At 39.7% G+C, this 21256-nt stretch overlaps 1 protein-coding gene across 2 annotated transcripts in view; it reads right to left on the bottom strand.

The window, feature by feature from the left end:
- Positions 1 to 2430: 2430 nt before the first annotated feature.
- mtss1 (MTSS I-BAR domain containing 1) overlaps positions 2431 to 21256 on the bottom strand; it is a 208466-nt gene continuing 189640 nt past the window's right edge. For both annotated transcript variants that reach the window (XM_060919207.1, XM_060919206.1), the window contains 4 exons: positions 17457 to 17564; positions 17132 to 17288; positions 3884 to 4164; positions 2431 to 3657 (listed from right to left, as the gene is read on the bottom strand). In XM_060919207.1, coding sequence (XP_060775190.1) covers positions 2917 to 3657; positions 3884 to 4164; positions 17132 to 17288; positions 17457 to 17564 — 1287 coding nt within the window. In that variant the 3' untranslated portion in view covers positions 2431 to 2916. The remainder of the gene's footprint in view (positions 3658 to 3883; positions 4165 to 17131; positions 17289 to 17456; positions 17565 to 21256) is intronic.

Here is a 21256-nt window from a genome sequence, read left to right as displayed (position 1 = left end):
ATATATCCATAGATTCAGAATTCATACATCCTACAATATATCCAGAATGTTATACATGTATATTCTGAACATAAAATGTGTTTTCAGAAACGTACCTGTTTTCAGAACACGAGTGCATCTCCAAAAATTAGAATATCGTGAATTTTTTTTTTTGTAATTAAAGGAAAACTTTTCTTTTTTTTTCCTATTCATTATATGCAAAGTGAAACATTTTAAGCCTTTTTTTTTTGTTTTAACTTTGATGGTTATGGTAAAACACCAGCTATTTGACTCCCCCCTTCCCAAAAACAAATTTTTAATATATTTGTACAAAATAAATATTCAGAAAAACATACTAATTCTGTTTTGTCAAAACACAGTATTTGGATTCGGCTCCACCCTTAGTTGTGTTATCAAAAATCTTCCAGACACATGAAGATCCAAGACTGATCCCATCTTGCCTCCTTTATTCACTTACTGTTTTAAGTAACCACAACAAGCCAGTGTTACTAATAAGATGGTCATGCTAGCCTGAAATACAGGAAACGCAGCACAGCATGACAACCTACATTTTAAGGCTGTGATTAGGTCTAGATCATAGTTATAGCTACCATTAGAGCATAAATTTTAAACCAATTTAAGACAAATATAAAGACCCTGGGCCATTGTGCACGATTGGGGCATCTTGTGCAAGACAAAGTTTTGAACCATCTGATTTGAGACCGGATATCCTGTTTTCCAAAAATTAGGATATGCATTCAGAGGAGTCCAACCACAAATTTTCATATACTGCAGAAGAAAAAAAAAGTAAAAAAAAAAAAAAAAAGTTATGTACTGTGAGATAGGATGCTTATGAAATTTAAAAGTATATTCATTAACAGGGGTTGAGTTCTGCTCAGATGATGTGAAGGTATAATTTCTGAGAGAGATAATGTAATCCAATCTAAACAGTGACACATACAAGTGTGGTTCTTCAGTTACGTGATTCCCAAGAAGAAATTTGCAAGGCTCAAACAGATACCAAGAGTTAATTAAACTTCCCAATGTACTACCATTAGTTATAAAGTTCTATAGAACATATACAAACATGTTGGGTTCCTGGGCAAAGAAACCTAAATGGAAATAAGAACCACACTAGGTAGTTGTAATATATGAACATTTGTGTCTCACCCAAAAAACCAGTCCACCATACTAAAGTAGGAATTAAGGCATGGCATATCTGTCTTATTATAATAATTCTGTCCTGTATACAGCATCAAGTAAAACAGTTTCTCCAAAACATAACTGATGTACTGTTTAAGGAATTATGCATTAGTGAATTCAAATTAGGCGGAGGCCCCTAGACAGCTGGTCTTTGGATAGGATTCTTCCACAGCTTTAAGACTACGTTCCAATTAATGCAATTTTTAGATTAGCAAGAAGTTGGCTGATTATTTAAGGCTAGAACAAAATCAAATGTGCTTGCTGTCCAAAAGCCAATGACCAGCATTAGCTTCCTTCATTACACAAGACAGCTAAACAAGTACAACTATAAATACCATGCAACCAGTCCAACCAGGGAAAAAACAAACAAGTCTTCTTTCTTTAAGCTGTTTCTTAGAGAAAAGCATCGAGATAGGAGATTTAAAAAAAAAGTCACTTTAAATGATATAGTTCAAACTACATAAAAAAATTTCTTTACAATAAATGGCACAGCTTTCATCTCAAATGCCAAGGAAACTCCATAACTATATAGGTAGACTAAGATAAAGATCCATTCATCATATAGCATGTCTAAACCTATCAAACGTTTTTGGAAATGGCAACAACGCAACCTCTCGGTTTGTTGTCCTATAAAAACAGATTAGGTTTAGAAAATGTGTGCCATAAGGAGAAAAAGCGTGGCTTGAGCTACTCAAAACTGTAAGCTTCTCTTTTACTCGTTTCTTTTTTCCATTTCACAAGTAAAGATGATGCAAATTTCACCAAGGCATTTCAATGACCGGCTTTTGAAAAAAGAAAAAAAAAAAATCTACGCAATTACTAATAATGACCAGTTTTAGAATATGTAGACATGTACAGTATATTGCTGAAAGACAAAAATCACCTAACATTTGGCAGTGCACAATTTATATAGTCACTAATTCTGGAACATTTTAGAACATTATCCTGAACGGTGTTTAAAAACAAAAAGGAAAGTGAAAAAGCATTTTAGAAAAATTACAGAAAAAAAATAACGAACAATTATTTAAATAAAAAAAGTTGAGAAAAACTCTAGAATCCATTATGCATTCTTCGTCTGACAAGAATATAACGTATATGGGATATACCTAACGAGAAAGCAGCAATTACTGAAATTTTAATTTCAGTAATGGTTGTTGCCACATTCTGTCCCTTCTCTAAACACCTTCAGGCATTTAAGAACAGCTTTTTCAAAGCTTTGGTGAACAGGAGTCATACATTTCCAAATGGTTTCAAAATCTAGCGGATTTTATAGCGCCACAGTGATTAATTACAAGCAATGAAATAACGGCCACATTCTCAACATGTTAGTTTATCAGCACTCCACTCATTCACTTAATCCAGACTTCAGGCAAATAAAGGCAGTGGAGCAGTCACTCTTCAGTTAAATCTCTACAAAAGTACACAAACGGATAAATTTGAACAAATCCAACCTAAAATATTTTTTTCTAAATACATACAAACTTGTCAAGTTTCCATATCTGACATTAAGAATATAATATAAAGTTGAGCATATGAAAGCTGACATTCATATGGACACACTAGTGCCACAAAGTCACAATTATATTTAAGTAACTGAATAAAATCAGTTCTGTAGGAAAGCAGACTGTCTAACCCTGATGGGAAAGCTTATAAAAATGGGGAAAAACAAAATTATTAAAAAAAAAAAAAAAAAAAAAAAAAAAAGGTAATTGCCTAAAGCTTGTAGAATCATCTTTAATTGAGATAGTTGGTAGTGATGAGAGGTGCTGAGCGATCGTTAGTGAGTGTGCGTCGAAGTTTCACCCCCCTGCGGATCATGCTTAACATATCGCCACCACCACTTGACACCTGACTGGAATCATTCGTGTTATCTGAATGATTTGCAGTGTCTGGAGCTGGAGCAGATGACCAGCACTGTAGTGCAGCGTTCTGTTGAGGTAGTTGGCTCTGCTGCTGTTTTTGTTGATCATGCTGCTGGATTGGATGTTGCTTGGGAAACTTTGGATGCTGAGCTGGTATGTGCTGCGTCTGTTGCTGATATTGTTGCTTGTAGTGGGGGTGATGGTGTCGTGCTTCGATGTACTGTTGACGATACTGTGGCTCCTGTTGTGCTTGATGGTACTGTTGTTGATATTGTATGGGCTGCTCCTGTTTGTTGTACTCTTGGTAATATTGCTGTTTTTGGTTGTACTGTTGATTGTCATTGTGGTGCTGGACCTGCCCTTGGTGTTGCTTGCTAGTCTGGTAGATCTGCTCTGTGATGCCTACTGGTGGCTGGCCAGGGAACATCGCATAGTATGGGGTTGGCATTGTACCCATATTTTGGGTGGAGGTGCAGAGTGCGTGTTTAGCATGTGCCAAATCAGAGCTGGGTTGTTGAGCAGTTTGAGTGGGCACTTGTGGGCACACTGCCTCCTCACTGCCACTACGGCCTGGAGCTAAACCTGCTAGGGATGTGGATGGCTTCAGTGGCACCTATGAAAAGAGGTCCACATCCATTGACGTATGAATTCTCATAACCACCAATATTTTCAGACGTATTTAATTGTGATACAAGTTACAAAAAGCCACTAAGACAGACTAAACAATTTAAAACTACAAAAACAGAACAGTATACTATTACCAGACTTGCAAACTAAAGATGTAAAGGTTCAGCAAAATGCATCATTACAATATCAAATTGTTAGCACTTAGGGATTACCTGGGGTGTGGAGATGGGGATGGGCACCCCTCCACTGATGGTGCCACGACGGAGGTTGGCTTTACTGGATGGTTTACGCCGGATGGTGGCTGTGTGAGGCTGATGCAGCAGTAGTGACTCCGGCTCAGTCAGCAGGCTCACGGTGGATGCTGGTCTCTTGCTCTGGAACAGTTTACGGTAGTTCAGGCTCAGCTCGCTGTTGCGTGGAATTGTGCAGGATTTGTCAAAATCAGACGGAGTGGGTATGTCATCACCTCCATGGAGGGAGATGTAATCATAATCTGAGAATGAAGTAGACAGACAAAGGCAAACAGAAAACAAGAACGGAATAGATGGGGGGGGGGACACATCAGGAAAGGACAAGATTAGCCCTCCTATTATCTTTAGGGTCAGTTTGACCGCATTCAATGTTTAACATCTTGAAATGAACAACTGACTTTTTTGCTTCATATTTAATTACTTTTCCCAATTTAATGGGGCAACTGAGTAAACAAAATTAACATCATGTGTTTTTTTTTTAATGTCCTGTACACATCGGTGCTCTTTGGGGTCAATTTGACCCCAGGCTGTTTTAGCTGTATAAAATATAAGAAACATGAACATTTTACACACATTTGTTTTGGTCGTTTAGAATTATATTGAGGTCACAATAACATGCAATTTTATAATCTACATGGCAGGCAGACATGGTATCAAAATATAGGCAGCATGTGACTCACAGTCCACCTGTGCCTGGAATATGCAGGCGTACACTGGTACATCTCCTGGTGAGGCCTTTTTTTGGGGTGGGTGGGGTGTCAAGGCATGAGGGTGGTACTAGACATGGCTGAAGGACTGAATGGCCATAACATTACGTCAATTTTTTCCACATCATACGCCCTGCGTGAGGAACTGCTGAAAAGGAAGTTTATCATGTTGGAGACAGTGAGGGATGAAGAACAGGAGGGTAACACCCTCAATGTTCACCTTCACCGATGGTCACTGTTGTCTCCTATTGCCCCAAGAAAGGGAAAATGTCCTACTGATGAGAACCATGCACAAAGATGCTGTCCTGAGCACCAGAGAAGACCGAAAACCACAAATGGTCTTGGACTACAATGAGACAAATGGAGGGGTTGATGACTTGGACAAGATCACAGCCACATACAGCTGCCGATGCATGACTGCCTGTTGGCCCCTTGTCATTTTCTTCACCATCATTGACGTGAGCGCCAACAAGGTTTTTGTAATATGGAGCAAAATACAACCCCGATTCCAAAAAAGTTGGGACAAAAGTACAAATTGTAAATAAAAACGGAATGCGATGATGTGGAAGTTTCAAAATTCCATATTTTATTCAGAATAGAACATAGATGACATATCAAATGTTTAAACTGAGAAAATGTATCATTTAAAGAGAAAAATTAGGTGATTTTAAATTTCATGACAACACATCTCAAAAAAGTTGGGACAAGGCCATGTTTACCACTGTTGCCCCTTTTCCACCAAAGCAGTTCCAGGGCTGGTTCGGGGCCAGTGCTTAGTTTGGAACCGGGTTTTCTGTTTCCACTGACAAAGAACTGGCTCTGGGGCCAGAAAAACCGGTTCCAGGCTAGCACCAACTCTCTGCTGGGCCAGAGGAAAGAACCGCTCATGTCAGCGGGAGGAGTTGTTAAGACCAACAATAACAAGACCGCGAAAGATCGCCATTTTTAAGCGACGAAAAGCAGCAGCTGTACAAACGCGAAGTCATCCATTAATTATTGTTGTTGCTGCTGCTTCTTCCGCGTTGTTTTTGCTTCGATATTCGCGCCAAGGTTTATGCAAACGTAGCGACGTAACTGACGTATACAGCGACGTAACTGACGTGGCTTCCCTTAGCACCGCAAGCTATGGAAAAGCAAACTGGTTCTCAGCTGGCTCGCAAGTTGAACAAGTTGTGAACCAGCACCAGCCCTGGCCCTGAACCAGCCCTGGAACTGATTTGGTGGAAAAGGGGTATGTGAGACATCCCCTTTTCTCTTTACAGCAGTCTGTAAACGTCTGGGGACTGAGGAGACAAGTTGCTCAAGTTTAGGGATAGGAATGTTAACCCATTCTTGTCTAATGTAGGATTCTAGTTGCTCAACTGTCTTAGGTCTTTTTTGTCATATCGTCCGTTTTATGATGCGCCAAATGTTTTCTATGGGTGAAAGCTCTGGACTGCAGGCTGGCCAGTTCAGTACCCGGACCCTTCTTCTACGCAGCCATGATGCTGTAATTGATGCAGTATGTGGTTTGGCATTGTCATGTTGGAAAATGCAAGGTCTTCCCTGAAAGAAACGTCGTCTGGATGGGAGCATATGTTGCTCTAGAACCTGGATATACCTTTCAGCATTGATGGTGTCTTTCCAGATGTGTAAGCTGCCCATGCCACACGCACTAATGCAACCCCATACCATCAGAGATGCAGGCTTCTGAACTGAGCGCTGATAACAACTTGGGTCGTCCTTCTCCTCTTTAGTCTGAATGACATGGCGTCCCTGATTTCCATAAAGAACTTCAAATTTTGATTCGTCTGACCACAGAACAGTTTTCCACTTTGCCACAGTCCATTTTAAATGAGCCTTGGCCCAGAGAAGACGTCTGCGCTTCTGGATCACGTTTAGATACGGCTTCTTCTTTGAACTATAGAGTTTTAGCTGGCAACGGTGGATGGCACGGTGAATTGTGTTCACAGATAATGTTCTCTGGAAATATTCCTGAGCCCATTTTGTGATTTCCAATACAGAAGCATGCCTGTATGTGATGCAGTGCTGTCTAAGGGCCCGAAGATCACGGGCACCCAGTATGGTTTTCCGGCCTTGACCCTTACGCACAGAGATTCTTCCAGATTCTCTGAATCTTTTGATGATATTATGCACTGTAGATGATGATATGTTCAAACTCTTTGCAATTTTACACTGTCGAACTCCTTTCTGATATTGCTCCACTATTTGTCGGCGCAGAATTAGGGGGATTGGTGATCCTCTTCCCATCTTTACTTCTGAGAGCCGCTGCCACTCCAAGATGCTCTTTTTATACCCAGTCATGTTAATGACCTATTGCCAATTGACCTAATGAGCTGCAATTTGGTCCTCCAGCTGTTCCTTTTTTGTACCTTTAGCTTTTCCAGCCTCTTATTGCCCCTGTCCCAACTTTTTTGAGATGTGTTGCTGTCATGAAATTTCAAAATGTCTCACTTTCGACATTTGATATGTTGTCTATGTTTTATTGTGAATACAATATCAGTTTTTGAGATTTGTAAGTTATTGCATTCCGTTTTTATTTACAATTTGTACTTTGTCCCAACTTTTTTGGAATCGGGGTTGTAAACAAGGACTAGAACATCGGAAAACCGAGACGAAAGAGGATTCTCCTGGAGCAGCTAGGTTAGGCACTGGTGAAATTTCATATCGAGAGAAGACGGTGCCTTCCAAGTCCATCACCAGCTGCTGCAACTGTTATGAAAGACATCCAGACAGACACGTACCCCAACTCCTCCAATGGTTCAAACTACAGGCAGAAAACGTGGCAGGTGCCAGGTCTGTCCCTACAGAAATGACTCCAAGACCAGCAACACTTGTGCGAAATGAAAGAAATATATATATCCGCAAGGAGCATGCACAAACCCTCTGCACAGCATGTGCGCAGTAGTGCAGACAAAAGGCTGGACTGTACCTTCTGGTGACCTGCATGAAAAATGTGCTTTTCTTATTCTGTCTATGCTGTGAAACTCATTTTGGTGACTATGTAATTGTTTTTCCCCTCCCTCCTACACACACACACACACAGTGGCATAGAACAATCCATGACAATGCTCAAATTTACTTTTTTAGGTGTTTTTGTAAATAAAGAACTGCTGTGTTCCTTACTGATGTTCTGTTTTACAAATAAAATCCTTCCAAATGTTTGAAGTTGTGTCTGCTTTTCCTGTGGTCAAATTGGCCCCAGAAGATAATAGGCTACTATCTTTGATAACAGAAATTGTTTCTCTTGCCAAATGTTATAAACAAAAATATGTCTTGAGATAAAGCTATTAAAATGCCAAAAAGTCTTCCTTTCCAATTTTAGGTCAATCAATGAGATTTTATGGTTATTTGCATATTTTTCCATAGTCACCTAATGGGTATTTTGGTTGTATGAGGTGGGGGGGTATGTTTTATTTAAAGGGCTATTTAGGTAGTCAACAAATAAACAAAGTACCTGACACACAAACTTGGGCAACAATTTTAACTATAATCATTTTTTGGAGGTCAAATTGACCCCAAGGTTTGAGGGTAATAGCAGAGAGAGTAAGTATTATTAGACATGAGGTGGTTTATGAGACAGTTTGATTTGTGTGGAAAATTATATTGGCACTGTGTAATGGACCAGGTGAAGGTTTCCCTGTTGAACAGTGGCGTTTTCTTGGATGTTCAATGGAATTAGTCTAAAAACAGGAGTACAAACTTACTGAGAAATAATATATTCACTAAGAACCTCAAATCAGATGTGTTTAAAGATCATAGGCAACAGTTTTCAATTTATGCACATTTGAAACTTTATATGTTACGAAAACCCTCTGTAATTTTCTTCTGGTCCCAAGAAGCATTGTTAATAAGTAATAATTAAAATAAGTTAGTGTGGATCACGGCGAATTTCTGTTCGGTGATTTTCGTGACCACTCGGCGCGTGACGCCATTCAAGACAAACAAACCGCTTGAGTTGAGTCCACTTCCGTTTATTTGCATTGCCGTTCGGCTTGAGTGCAGACGTGCGTTCGGGAATTTCCAAAGAAAAACCATGCCTTATTGTTGTGCAGTGAACTGTAACAGGACCGGTTCAGGAAGAAATTTTTACCTTTTTCCGAGAGAGGAAAAGAGGCGGAGAGAGTGGATTATGCGCGTGAAGCCAGAAGGTTGGCTTTTTCCGAAAGAGGAGACGAGGCAGAGAGTGGATTGTGTGCGTGAAACAAAATCAAGCAGTCAAAGAAGAAACGGAGCAGCAACGCTCAAGCAAAAAGGAGAAGATTGGAGGTAAACATTTTTACTTTTGCTTGCAATGGACAAGTCAAGAATCCTGAGGGATCCTGTACAATCATTGTGGAAATGAGACAAAGGGATAATTCTTTGCTTAGAGTAGGCTTATAATGCCGCGGATGGCAGGCTAATGTGGCCTACCGGTGCACTGTCCAGTAATCGTTCCCTATATCCACTAGGGAGGGTGGTTTAATTATTCTTCAAAAGGGCTCGTATTTAGTATTATGACGAAAGTAAGAATTTATCATAACTACCAGGATAAATCGTTTGGGCGCGAGTCTTGTTGAAGTCCGGGGTCACCGCGATCAGAGTCGGCCGAGTCGCTGTCCGATTCTGAGGCCGCACGGTCAAACCAGTGAGCCACATTCACCGATTGCTTCGCAACGGCCATAGGTTCATATAGATATGGTTTCACCTCTCAATATTCACAATCTGGAGAGTTCCTGCTTCAAAATCGCTTTCAGACATTTTACACAACCTCTCATGACCAAAGTCCGTACACATGTGCTCGGTTCGCAGGTAAACACAGAGCTTCTCCCAGTCTGTTTGCTCTGAATGACATTACGACGACTGTCCCCTGGCGGTGAAAGTGCGCATTAGGGTGCATCAGTTGCCCCCTAAAAATGAAAAGTTCCTCCGATCATGATGCATTTTTGTTTTCATGTTCCTTTTGGTAAGAAAACACACTGGGTGAAATATTTTGACAAAATTCAAAAGTTTAATGGTGGCACCAGGAGCTCAAAGTTATAGAAAAAGCTGCTATTTTATGACAAAATTCCGATCACTTTTCATGAAACATTATGGCACCTTATAGAGTATACCAAATATCTTAGATACACATTTTTAGTGCATATTCTAAATATATTATCAAGCACAGTTTGAGTTTTAGCTGTTCATTGAATCATTGTTCAACTACTTTTAAACAATACAAATGTATTATGAAATCCCATTAATGCTTCTCAATCCCTTGCAAAGGTTCTTAACATGATCTCTGGCTCACAAGAAATCAATAAATGGAGTCCAACATTGTGATTCAAACCTTACGCGAAAACATAAAATAAGCGTTTTTTGGCAAAAAATGAACCTCATGCTGCCACCATTAGACTTTTGAATATGGTCAAAAAATTTTACAGGATGTCTTTATTGGTGAAAAGGAACACCCAAACAAAAATGCATCAGATTTTATGATAGTGAGGGCAACTGATGCACCCTAATGCGCATAAGTGAGTTGTAAACAAACCTTCGGAACTTGCACAAACCAGTATATTTTAACTGTTTTATTCAATTTTAGGGTGCAAATTAGACACCAGGAAGACTGAATTCGCTTTTTGGGTCGTTCTTCTAGACCAGGGGTCACCAAACTTTTTTCTCTGGGGGCCACATTGTCGTTCCTGACTGTGATGGGGGCCGGGGTCGGGTCAGCTATATCACATAGAATTGTATGACCCAGACAAATATGACCACCAGCAGGCCTCATTGTGTAGTAGAGATTACTAGCCTGGCATGGCCATCCCCACTACTATATCCCCCACTACTATATCCACACTACTATATCCCCCACTACTATATCCACACTACTATATCCCCCACTACTATATCCACACTTGATTCCTGGCACATATTTGTTTATCTTTACTAGTGGTTTGCAAAAGTAGTAATCGAGTCTTCACACTTTGTTTTAATTTGAAATACCACTGATATTCCATTTATTTATTTTCTAATAAAAATAATATCAAAGCTGTCAAGGTAAGAAACATCTGCCTAGTTGAGGTGATTGACACTGGCAAAGGTGAGTGGAAAATTATAAATTGTAGGTAGGCCTGTTGATATTAATAATATAAATAATAATTGTAGGCAGCACTTAATAAAGGTCAAATAAATAGGCCTATAAAATAAATACATTTTAAAAAACAGTGAAATTATAATATGAGCAATAGATCACAGCAGTTGTGCTGTGTCCTGCACGTCATTGCTCTCATCCATGGCCAAAGCAAAAAACTCGAATTCTGATGCTTTCTCATTCAGCTGGTCATACACGTTGTCCCCAAAATCTTCGGTTCGCCTGGTCATAGTAGGTGCGGAGAGACTCACCGCGTTGAGCGCATCCTTCTTGTCGGGACACACCTCCTCGGCCACAGCAAGCATGCATACTTTAACAAAGTCCCCATCAGTAAACGGCTTTCCATGGGTAGCTAGTAGGTGAGCTACCTTATAGCTAGCTCGGACAGCAGCCTGGTTGATCTGGGTTTGGCGAAGGAATACATTCTGTTGTGCAGCCAGTCCGCATTTCATCCTCCGAATCCTGTCTTACTGCTAGCCATTTTGCTGTCCTGAACACTGACAGTTCTCTGTACATGCGCTGCCTGTCACTGCTTGATCGCGAGCATATGACGAAAATTCGGAAAATATGAATAGTTCATTTTATAACTAAATATCAATTTTAATTGATAAAATCAACAAAATACAAGATGCAGACATGTTATTATTTGCCAAAAAGCAATTTAAAAAAATAGGCCATGACCACTTTTGGGGATTGCCTCATAGGGCCGGTTCAAGTGATGGGGGGGCAGAGGGGCTGGGGGGCCGGTCAAAGGGGGGTGGCGGGCCGGATCTGGCCCGCGGGCCGTAGTTTGGTGACCCCTGTTCTAGACAATAAAGTTGATATTCTATGTTTCACCGCCGACCCTTGCCTGTGACCTTTAAGCCTGAATATGGGATGAGATGCATCATGTGTGACATTTTTCAGTGTGCCTCTTATTGAATGATGAATAAGGAACACATACATGCTTTTGTGTGTCTGTGTGTGTGTCACACACAGTGGTGCTTGAAAGTTTGTGAACCCTTTAGAGTTTTCTATATTTCTGCATAAATATGACCTAAAACATTAGATTTTCCCACGAGTCCTAAAAGTAGATAAAGAGAACCCAGTTAAACAAATGAAACAAAAATATTATACTTGGTCAATAATTGGATTTTGTATCTGAAAGGGGCTTTCGAGTAGGGGCTTCTTCCTTGCATGACAGCCTTTCAGGCCATGGCAATGAAGGACTCTCTTAATGGTGGAGGTACATGCTTTAGCACCCAATGACTCCAACTCATTGCTTTGTTCTCTTGGGGTTCAGCTGGACCTTTCAGACCCAAGTATGTTCATTCCTGGGAGTTAATTTGTGCCTCCTTCCTGAATGATGCAGTGTGTGAGATCACAAGATTTTTATATTAGCATACAATGGTTGGAAACTGTTTTTAACCCTTTGATGCAAAACATGGGTCAAAAGTGACCCGGCTGAGTTTTTATCTTCTATATCTTTGCAATAAATTAATTCCATCATTCAGTATTCAAGGTATTCCTCAATTAACTTGTTTTTGATCATCATACATCCTTATTTTACTTTTTCCTTTCTTACTTTTTGAATAAAAACCCTTTTTGTATCACTACCCTTCTAATGCACAACATGGGTCAAAAACGACCTGCATTCATTTTCCAGGTTATTTCATGTATGGCTGAGTGTTTCTATGATATACTTTTGAAATAAATTCATTTTGTCATTTACTTTTCCAAATATGCAGTAAATATCTTGTTTTTGTTTAGCACAAATCGTCATTTTTATTTTTCCTTAAGTTATGAACAAGCACAGCTTTTGTAATTCTACATCAAGTTTACACACATGGGTCAGAAACGACCCGCATGCATTTACTCCAGCGTTTGGTGGGAACTGTGAATTGTGCTTGTGTCAGACATTTCACAGCTCAGCACAGCGCCCTTTGCCCATCTCATACATGTAAGTAATGTTTTTCAATTGTTCTAACATTACCTTAGAAAAAAATTGATTATGTTTAGGTTACCTTGAGAGTGAGTAGATTACTTGTCAGAAAGTTACAAGTCATTACTATTAGCTACCGAGCTGCTGACATATTCTACTTTAGTTAGCTAATTTTATTGTAGTTGGCTTAGCTAACTACATAGTTAATAAATAAATAACTGTCCCCATTCACTGCTAAAGTAATTACTTGAAACAAATTATTAAGACATTTAATTTTAAATCACACTTGGATGACCCATGTGTAGTAATATAAAAAGTACAACCCCGATTCCAAAAAAGTTGGGACAAAGTACAAATTGTAAATAAAAACGGAATGCAATGATGTGGAAGTTTCAAAATTCCATATTTTATTCAAATAGAACATAGATGACATATCAAATGTTTAAACTGAGAAAATGTATCATTTAAAGAGAAAAATTAGGTGATTTTAAATTTCATGACAACAACACATCTCAAAAAAGTTGGGACAAGGCCATGTTTACCACTGTGAGACATCCCCTTTTCTCTTTACAACAGTCTGTAAACGTCTGGGGACTGAGGAGACAAGTTGCTCAAGTTTAGGGATAGGAATGTTAACCCATTCTTGTCTAATGTAGAATTCTAGTTGCTCAACTGTCTTAGGCCTTTTTTGTCGTATCTTCCGTTTTATGATGCGCCAAATGTTTTCTATGGGTGAAAGATCTGGACTGCAGGCTGGCCAGTTCAGTACCCGGACCCTTCTTCTACGCAGCCATGATGCTGTAATTGATGCAGTATGTGGTTTGGCATTGTCATGTTGGAAAATGCAAGGTCTTCCCTGAAAGAGACGTCGTCTGGATGGGAGCACATGTTGCTCAAGAACCTGGATATACCTTTCAGCATTGATGGTGTCTTTCCAGATGTGTAAGCTGCCCATGCCACGCGCACTAATGCAACCCCATACCATCAGAGATGCAGGCTTCTGAACTGAGCGCTGATAACAACTTTGGTCGTCCTTCTCCTCTTTAGTCCGAATGACACGGCGTCCCTGATTTCCATAAAGAACTTCAAATTTTGATTCGTCTGACCACAGAACAGTTTTCCACTTTGCCACAGTCCATTTTAAATGAGCCTTGGCCCAGAGAAGACGTCTGCGCTTCTGGATCATGTTTAGATACGGCTTCTTCTTTGAACTACAGAGGTTTAGCTGGCAACAGCGGATGGCACGGTGAATTGTGTTCACAGATAATGTTCTCTGGAAATATTCCTGAGCCCATTTTGTGATTTCCAATACAGAAGCACGCCTGTATGTGATGTAGTGCCGTCTAAGGGCCCGAAGATCACGGGCACCCAGTATGGTTTTCCGGCCTTGACCCTTACGCACAGAGATTCTTCCAGATTCTCTGAATCTTTTGATGATATTATGCACTGTAGATGATGATATGTTCAAACTCTTTGCAATTTTACACTGTCGAACTCCTTTCTGATATTGCTCCACTATTTGTCGGCGCAGAATTAGGGGGATTGGTGATCCTCTTCCCATCTTTACTTCTGAGAGCCGCTGCCACTCCAAGATGCTCTTTTTATACCCAGTCATGTTAATGACCTATTGCCAATTGACCTAATGAGCTGCAATTTGGTCCTCCAGCTGTTCCTTTTTTGTACCTTTAACTTTTCCAGCCTCTTATTGCCCCTGTCCCAACTTTGAGATGTGTTGCTGTCGTGAAATTTCAAATGAGCCAATATTTAGCATGAAATTTCAAAATGTCTCACTTTCGACATCTGATATGTTGTCTATGTTCTATTGTGAATACAATATCAGTTTTTGAGATTTGTAAATTATTCCATTCCGTTTTTATTTACAATTTGTACTTTGTCCCAACTTTTTTGGAATCGGGGTTGTATTTTTTTCATAAAGTAGGAAAGAAAAAATTAATGATTTGTGGTAATAAGAAACAAGATATTTAAAGAATACTTGGAATATTCAATCATAAAATAAATTGATTTCAAAAGACAGAGCAAAAAAAAAAGTCAGCATGAAATAACCTGGAAAATGAATGCGGGTCATTTTTGACCCATTTTGTGCATTAGAAGGGGTGTGCATATGTTTTGCATCAAAGGGTTAAAGAGGAGCAGGACTTTGGACATCCACATCATTTTTGAAGAATGCCTTTATTGTCACTGCACAAAGGTACAACAAAATTTAGTTCATCATAGGAGAGCAAATCTTGTCTAAATTTCTTGGATTTTCCCATGGTATCAAAGGCACCATCCTCTAAGGTAGGCCTTTTTCTGTTTTTTTTTTTTAAACATTCTCAGGTGCATTCCCAATTGCCTCCTAATTATGATAACTGGCCAAAGAAACTTCTCAAAGTCATTACATCAATTTGTGGAATCTTCCAGATTGATTAGAGAGAGACAATAGCTATGTTTACAAGCACACCTTTTTTTTTTAAAAACATTCGGAATGAATTCACGCCGATCAGCGATTCCGAACGTACTGTTTACATGAAAGCAATGAGACTGATGTGCGTGTTTGTGTCCCAAACATACAATCAGAATTAAATCTGACATGCGTACATTCCAGCATACCGTAAAGATAGATGTGGCAAGCATTTTAGCCAAACTTACTGTTTCTTTTTTCCATTTTATTTAAGCAACAATTGGAAAGAAACCACCTCCTCGTCGAAGTGAACAGGAGCAGGAAGGCGCAGGATAATTGGTTTCAAAATGCCATCTGGTACAGAGTCACACCTTTGCAGCTTTACTAGAACATTTATCTTGGCACAATTTTTCACCCTAAGAGCAATTCCATTTTACTTTTTTTTTTTTAAATAAAACTGGACATAAGAAGTCAACAAACATTTGTCTTGCAACAACAGATCTTGGTAAAACTGTCCAATACTTCCAGGAGCAGCATATAATGTTGTACACGCTTACCGTGAGACTACAAACAAAGCACTTCACTGTGTGAACATGTGCAGAGGGTTATGGATGCAGAAGGCAATCCGCTTGAGTGGTTACATGGCTAATATTTTTCTGTCAATCGGATTATCACAGGTCCATACCAGAGGTCTAAATTCTCTAACAGTATGATGGGGCATTTCATTCCAATTGAGCTGTTTACATAAAGAAATGCAATTCTGATTGTGCTTGAAACTGATTGCTAATGGATTTTTAGGGTCCGTGTAAACATAGCTAGTGAACTTGTAAATGTTTGTGTACTTTTCTGATCCATGTATGTAACTTTTGACCCACTGAAATTCTGATTAATTTAGTTTTGGCTAGGCACTGCCCAAACTGATAATCACATCAGTTTTTTTTTTTGGCTAATCAGACAAGGTACGCCACCAACTCTTGCCAGAGCAGTTGGGGGTTAGGCTGCTGGGCCATAGAAGGTTCACGCTGCACGCTGCATGCTGCACGCTACACACGTGTAAAGAAAAGTGGACAAACGTAGCATGACTTGCTCTGGGCCATAGAACGGCGTTCACGTTGCACGCTGCACACTTCACGCGTGAAGCGTGAAATGAACATGCACACTTTTTTCTAGGCGTGAAGACGGAAATTCCAGTCAATGCATGCGGTCACCGCCGCGCCAGCCAATCAGAACGGGTCTAGGGAGATAACGCTATACTTTCAGGGGAAAACTTCAGAAAAAATATAATTGAATGGTATAATTGAAAAATAGTTCTTCATCGGGATTGTCAAGCAGATTATAGAATGTTCGGTGAAATTCACCACGGGTTTCTCTCAGAAGGAAGTGTTCTCGGCTCCAAATTCTGTTCCTTTTTCTCTTCCTCTGTCTCAGTAAAAGCAGAATGAGGCAATCGTCGTCATCCGAAGAGTCCACATTGTTGGTTACTCGGTCAAAGTAGAACAGACGCAACACGTGAACATCCAAGCATGAAGTTTAATGGCCCAGGGTCCGGTTCTTCACGTGAACGTGTAGCGTGCAGCATGCAGCGTGAACCTTCTATGGCCCAGCAGCCTTAGGTGCCTTGGCTCAAGGGCACTTCAGCCAGTCCTGCTGGTCCAGGGAATCGAACCAGCAACCTTTTGGTTCCAAAGCTGCTTCTCTAACCATTAGGCAATGGCTTCCCCTAATTCTGACACAGTGAATTAAAGCAGAAATAAATCTGCCTCTAATCAATTGTTTTACAATTTCCTGGTGTACAATGTAGATGTCCCAACTGACTTGCCCAAAAAAAAAAAAAAAAAAAAGGGGGGGGGGGGGGGGGGCACATTTAACACATGGAGTTGTGAAAAACAGATTGATCGTCTTTAGCTTAGGTGTATGTAAAATTTTGGCCTCAACTATGAATGTAAAACTGCTAATCACGTAAATTTTAGAACAGAATGAGGAAAAATAATTTCCATTAGGGCCTATATTCCGTGGAAACCTGCAGTAAATCAGGGGCCTGAATGTGTGAGGCTGGGTGTTCTCTCACCATGTTGTGAGGGTATTGTATCTTCAGAACAGGATGGTGTTGTTGTCTGGGTACTGTAGCCGCTGGAGCAGTGCAGAGAGTCACGACTAGTGTGGGAAGTCTCAGAGTTGAGTGTACCCGCTAACGTCAGAGCGAGTTGCTCTCTGGCCGTCTTTGGCTATATATAGGAGAGATACCAAGTCATAAAGCAGCAACTGATGCATCACTGATGTACAACAAATACAAAGGTCTTATTCTTAACCATAGAAAACAACTTTTCAGCTCCTACATTTGATCCCTGTATTGATTCAAAACTAGCTGGTTAGTCGCCTGCCTAGATGTGTACCTTTCCTGACGTGGACTGGGCTCTAGCTCTTTCCCCATAACCGCTGTAAACTTGGTGTTGAAGCTTGGTGGTGCCGTGCTCTGTACCAGGGATCTTGAGACTCTGCTCCTTTAACACATGAACAAACAAAAGTTAACAAGGTCCACAATGGAGGGTGGAGGAACAGCCATGTTCATAAGATAGCAGAAACGGCAACACCAACATAGATGGTACAGTGTTGCTTGGAAATTTGTGAACCCTTCAGAATTTTCTATATTTCTGCAGAAATATGACCGAAAACATCAGATTTTCACACAAGTCCTAAAAGTAGATAAAGAAAACCCAGTTAGGGTAGTATCTCACTGGGCTGCGACAGCCCCCGACTAGTTGGAGACACAATTGAGATAAAATATGCGAATTAGCGACAATTTTCACTTGGAATCACACTGAATTGATATTCGCATATTTTATTGCAATTGTGTCTCCAACTAGTCACAGGCTGTCGCAGCCCAGTGAGATACACTCGCACTTCCTGTCTCACGGAAACTGACTTGAGAAGGGTTCATGACGGCTTTGCGACGCCAGCGACGCATTTGCGGCTATTTTGAGAGAAATTTTGTTGCGTGAATTTTTTGAACATATTCAAAATTTCAGCGACGAAAGAGTGACACTTTGTGACTCATGCGAGGAAATTGAGAAGCCCCGCGAATGTTTCAAGACACTTTTGAAACTGTCTTGCGAATGACGTTCGCAATTTGTAGCAAGCTGTCACAGCCCAATGAGACACTGGCTTTAAACAAATATGAGAAAAAAATATTATACTTGGTCATTTATTTATTGAGGAAAATTATCTAATATTACATATCTGTGAGTGGCAAAAGTATGTGAACCTCTAGGATTAGCAGTTCATTTGAAGGTGAAATTAGAGTCAGGTGTTTTCAATCAATGGGATGACAATCAGGTGTGAGTGGGCACCCCGTTTTATTTAAAGAACCGGGATCTATCAAAGTCTGATCTTCACAACACGTTTGTGGAAGTGTATCATGGCATGAACAAAGGAGATTTCTGAGGACCTCAGAAAAAGCGTTGCTGATGCTCATCAGGCTGGAAAAGGTTACAAAACCATCTCTAAAGAGTTTGGACTCCACCAATCCACAGTCAGATAGATTATGTACAAATGGAGGAAATTCAAGACCATTGTTACCCTCCCCAGGAGTGGTCGACCAACAAAGATCACGCCAAGAGCAAGGCGTGTAATAGTCGGCGAGGTCACAAAGGACCCCAGGGGAACTTCTAAGCAACTGAAGGCCTCCCTCACATTGGCTAATGTTCATGAGTCCACCATCAGGAGAACACTGGTGCGCATGGCAGGGTTGCAAGGAGAAAGCCACTGCTCTCCAAAAAGAACGTTGCTGCTCGTCTGCAGTTTGCTAAAGATTACGTGGACAAGCCAGAGGGCTATTGGAAAAATGTTTTGTGGACGAATGAGACCAAAATAGAACTTTTTGGTTTAAATGAGAAGTGTTATGTTTGGAGAAAGGAAAACACTGCATTCCAGCATAAGAACCTTATCCCATCTGTGAAACATGGTGGTGGTAGTATCATGGTTTGAGCCTGTTTTGCTGCATCTGGGCCAGGACGGCTTGCCATCATTGATGGAACAATGAATTCTGTATTATACCAGCAAATTCTAAAGGAAAATGTTAGGCCATCTGTCCATGAACTGAACCTCAAGAGAAGGTGGACCATGCAGCAAGACAACGACCCTAAGCACACACAAGTCGTTCTCCCAAAGAATGGTTAAAGAAGAATAAAGTTAATGTTTTGGAATGGCCAAGTCAAAGTCCTGACCTTAATCCAATCGAAATGTTGTGGAAGGACCTGAAACGAGCAGTTCATGTGAGGAAACTCACCAACATCCCAGAGTTGAAGCTGTTCTGTACGAAGGAATGGGCTAAAATTCCTCCAAGCTGGTGTGCAGGACTGATCAACAGTTACCGGAAACGTTTAGTTGCAGTTATTGCTGCACAAGGGGGTCACACCAGATACTGAAAGCAAAGGGTCACATACTTTTGCCACTCACAGATATGTAACATTGGATCATTTTCCTCAATAAATAAATGACCAAGTATAACATTTTTGTCTCATTTGTTTAACTGGGTTCTCTTTATCTACTTTTAGGACTTGTGTGAAAATCTGATGTTTTAGGTCATATTTATGCAGAAATATAGAAAATTCTAAAGGGTTCACAAACTTTCAAGCACCACTGTAGTTACTCTGCATGTGAGACAGAGCCATATTGCACTGTATTAAACTACTCTACAATTTATGGTGTAATTGCTTCTTGAAGACATTTAACAGTTATTCCACGGAATCGACATGAGCTGATAGCTGATGAGGCGTGTAGCACCGAGCATAAGCCATGTACAACGATACTGAGTGGAATAACTTAGTCTATCCACATTTACTGGATTTTGAGAAACAAAGCATTTTTATTTTTTTTACAAATTCAGTAAACAAAAGCTTTATACACAATGTCTGACAAATTAGCAATTTGTGAAAAATGCGATACTCATTACTGGGGGTGAATGATGTTTTTACCATCAAATACTACCCTTCCATAATTTTTTTTGTATTTTTTAGGGGTTTGTTTTCGAGTAGAGTTTTTATTTCGTCCTCGGTTGGTTCCGCGACACGTGCTGCCATTTTGTTTTTCTCTACTCACAGTGTTTGAGCTGATATCCTAGTAGTAGAGTAGCCAATCAGCACGCACGACTGCTCATATCCAGTGAACGTGGATTGAATAAATAGCATTATTCTTGGGTATTAACATAGTGAATTTCTCAGGTGCCCAAACACTGCTCCAAACAATTCCGAGATGCACTGGACAGTCAACTAGTGCACCAAGTTAATTTGAATTTGTTTTTTTATTTCGAACATGTATTAAAAAATGTAACTATTTGTACATACAAAAGAAAGAAAACGAGAAATTTAAAAAGAGCTAAGACATTACAAAACACCGCACAGTGTTCGAAAAAGGAGTGGGAAGAAGTACAATACTTTAATTTCTCACCCCTTTTTAACTACCCTGAAATCCAAACTACATTAATACACCTATATAAATATATACCATATATACACACTTCATGAATATCTATATAAATATATAATTACAAAAATATATACTACATACCATATATACACTTCATAAATATCTATATAAATAAATATCTACTACATACCTATCCCTATAAATATAAATATATAAACTATCCCCATAAATAAATATATACCATATACTAAGTTAGTTCTAATATAACAATCAACCCTATTCTATTTATAGATTTATCCCTCATCATCCTCTGTTAACATACTTCCTCTTCCATATACTTGTTTAAAAATATTTTTTTGTACCTTTTTTTTAAACAGATTTATATTTGCTTAAACAGATTTATATTTAAAAGAAAACATACAGCAATAAGGGATGTACCTTTCCCAATTTTAATATTTAGTTACTGGTAACAGTTCTTGAACAGATATTTGCTTAACCCGAGGACGGGAGGGGGGAATGTATTCAATATGCTGCATTGCAGTTGTGACAACAGTTATTTATCCATTCCTTCTTTCTGTGGAGGCACATACATGACGGGTGTGATCTAGAGAACCAATAAACAAATATTAAATGCACAGAAAAAGCTTTACTGAATATCAGCTCAATATTCCAGTCTGTAGCTTTACTGTAGCAGCAGGCTAGTGATGCGTGGGTCAGGTTTTTTTTTTTTTTTAAATACTCACAGCCACCTGACCAGTTATGAGAGCCA

Source organism: Neoarius graeffei, chromosome 4, assembly GCF_027579695.1.
Source record: "Neoarius graeffei isolate fNeoGra1 chromosome 4, fNeoGra1.pri, whole genome shotgun sequence".
In the NCBI taxonomy this organism is placed as follows: Eukaryota; Metazoa; Chordata; class Actinopteri; order Siluriformes; family Ariidae; genus Neoarius; species Neoarius graeffei.
The sequence above is the reverse complement of the archived record's forward strand: the minus strand, read 5'-3'. Positions and strand labels throughout refer to the sequence as shown.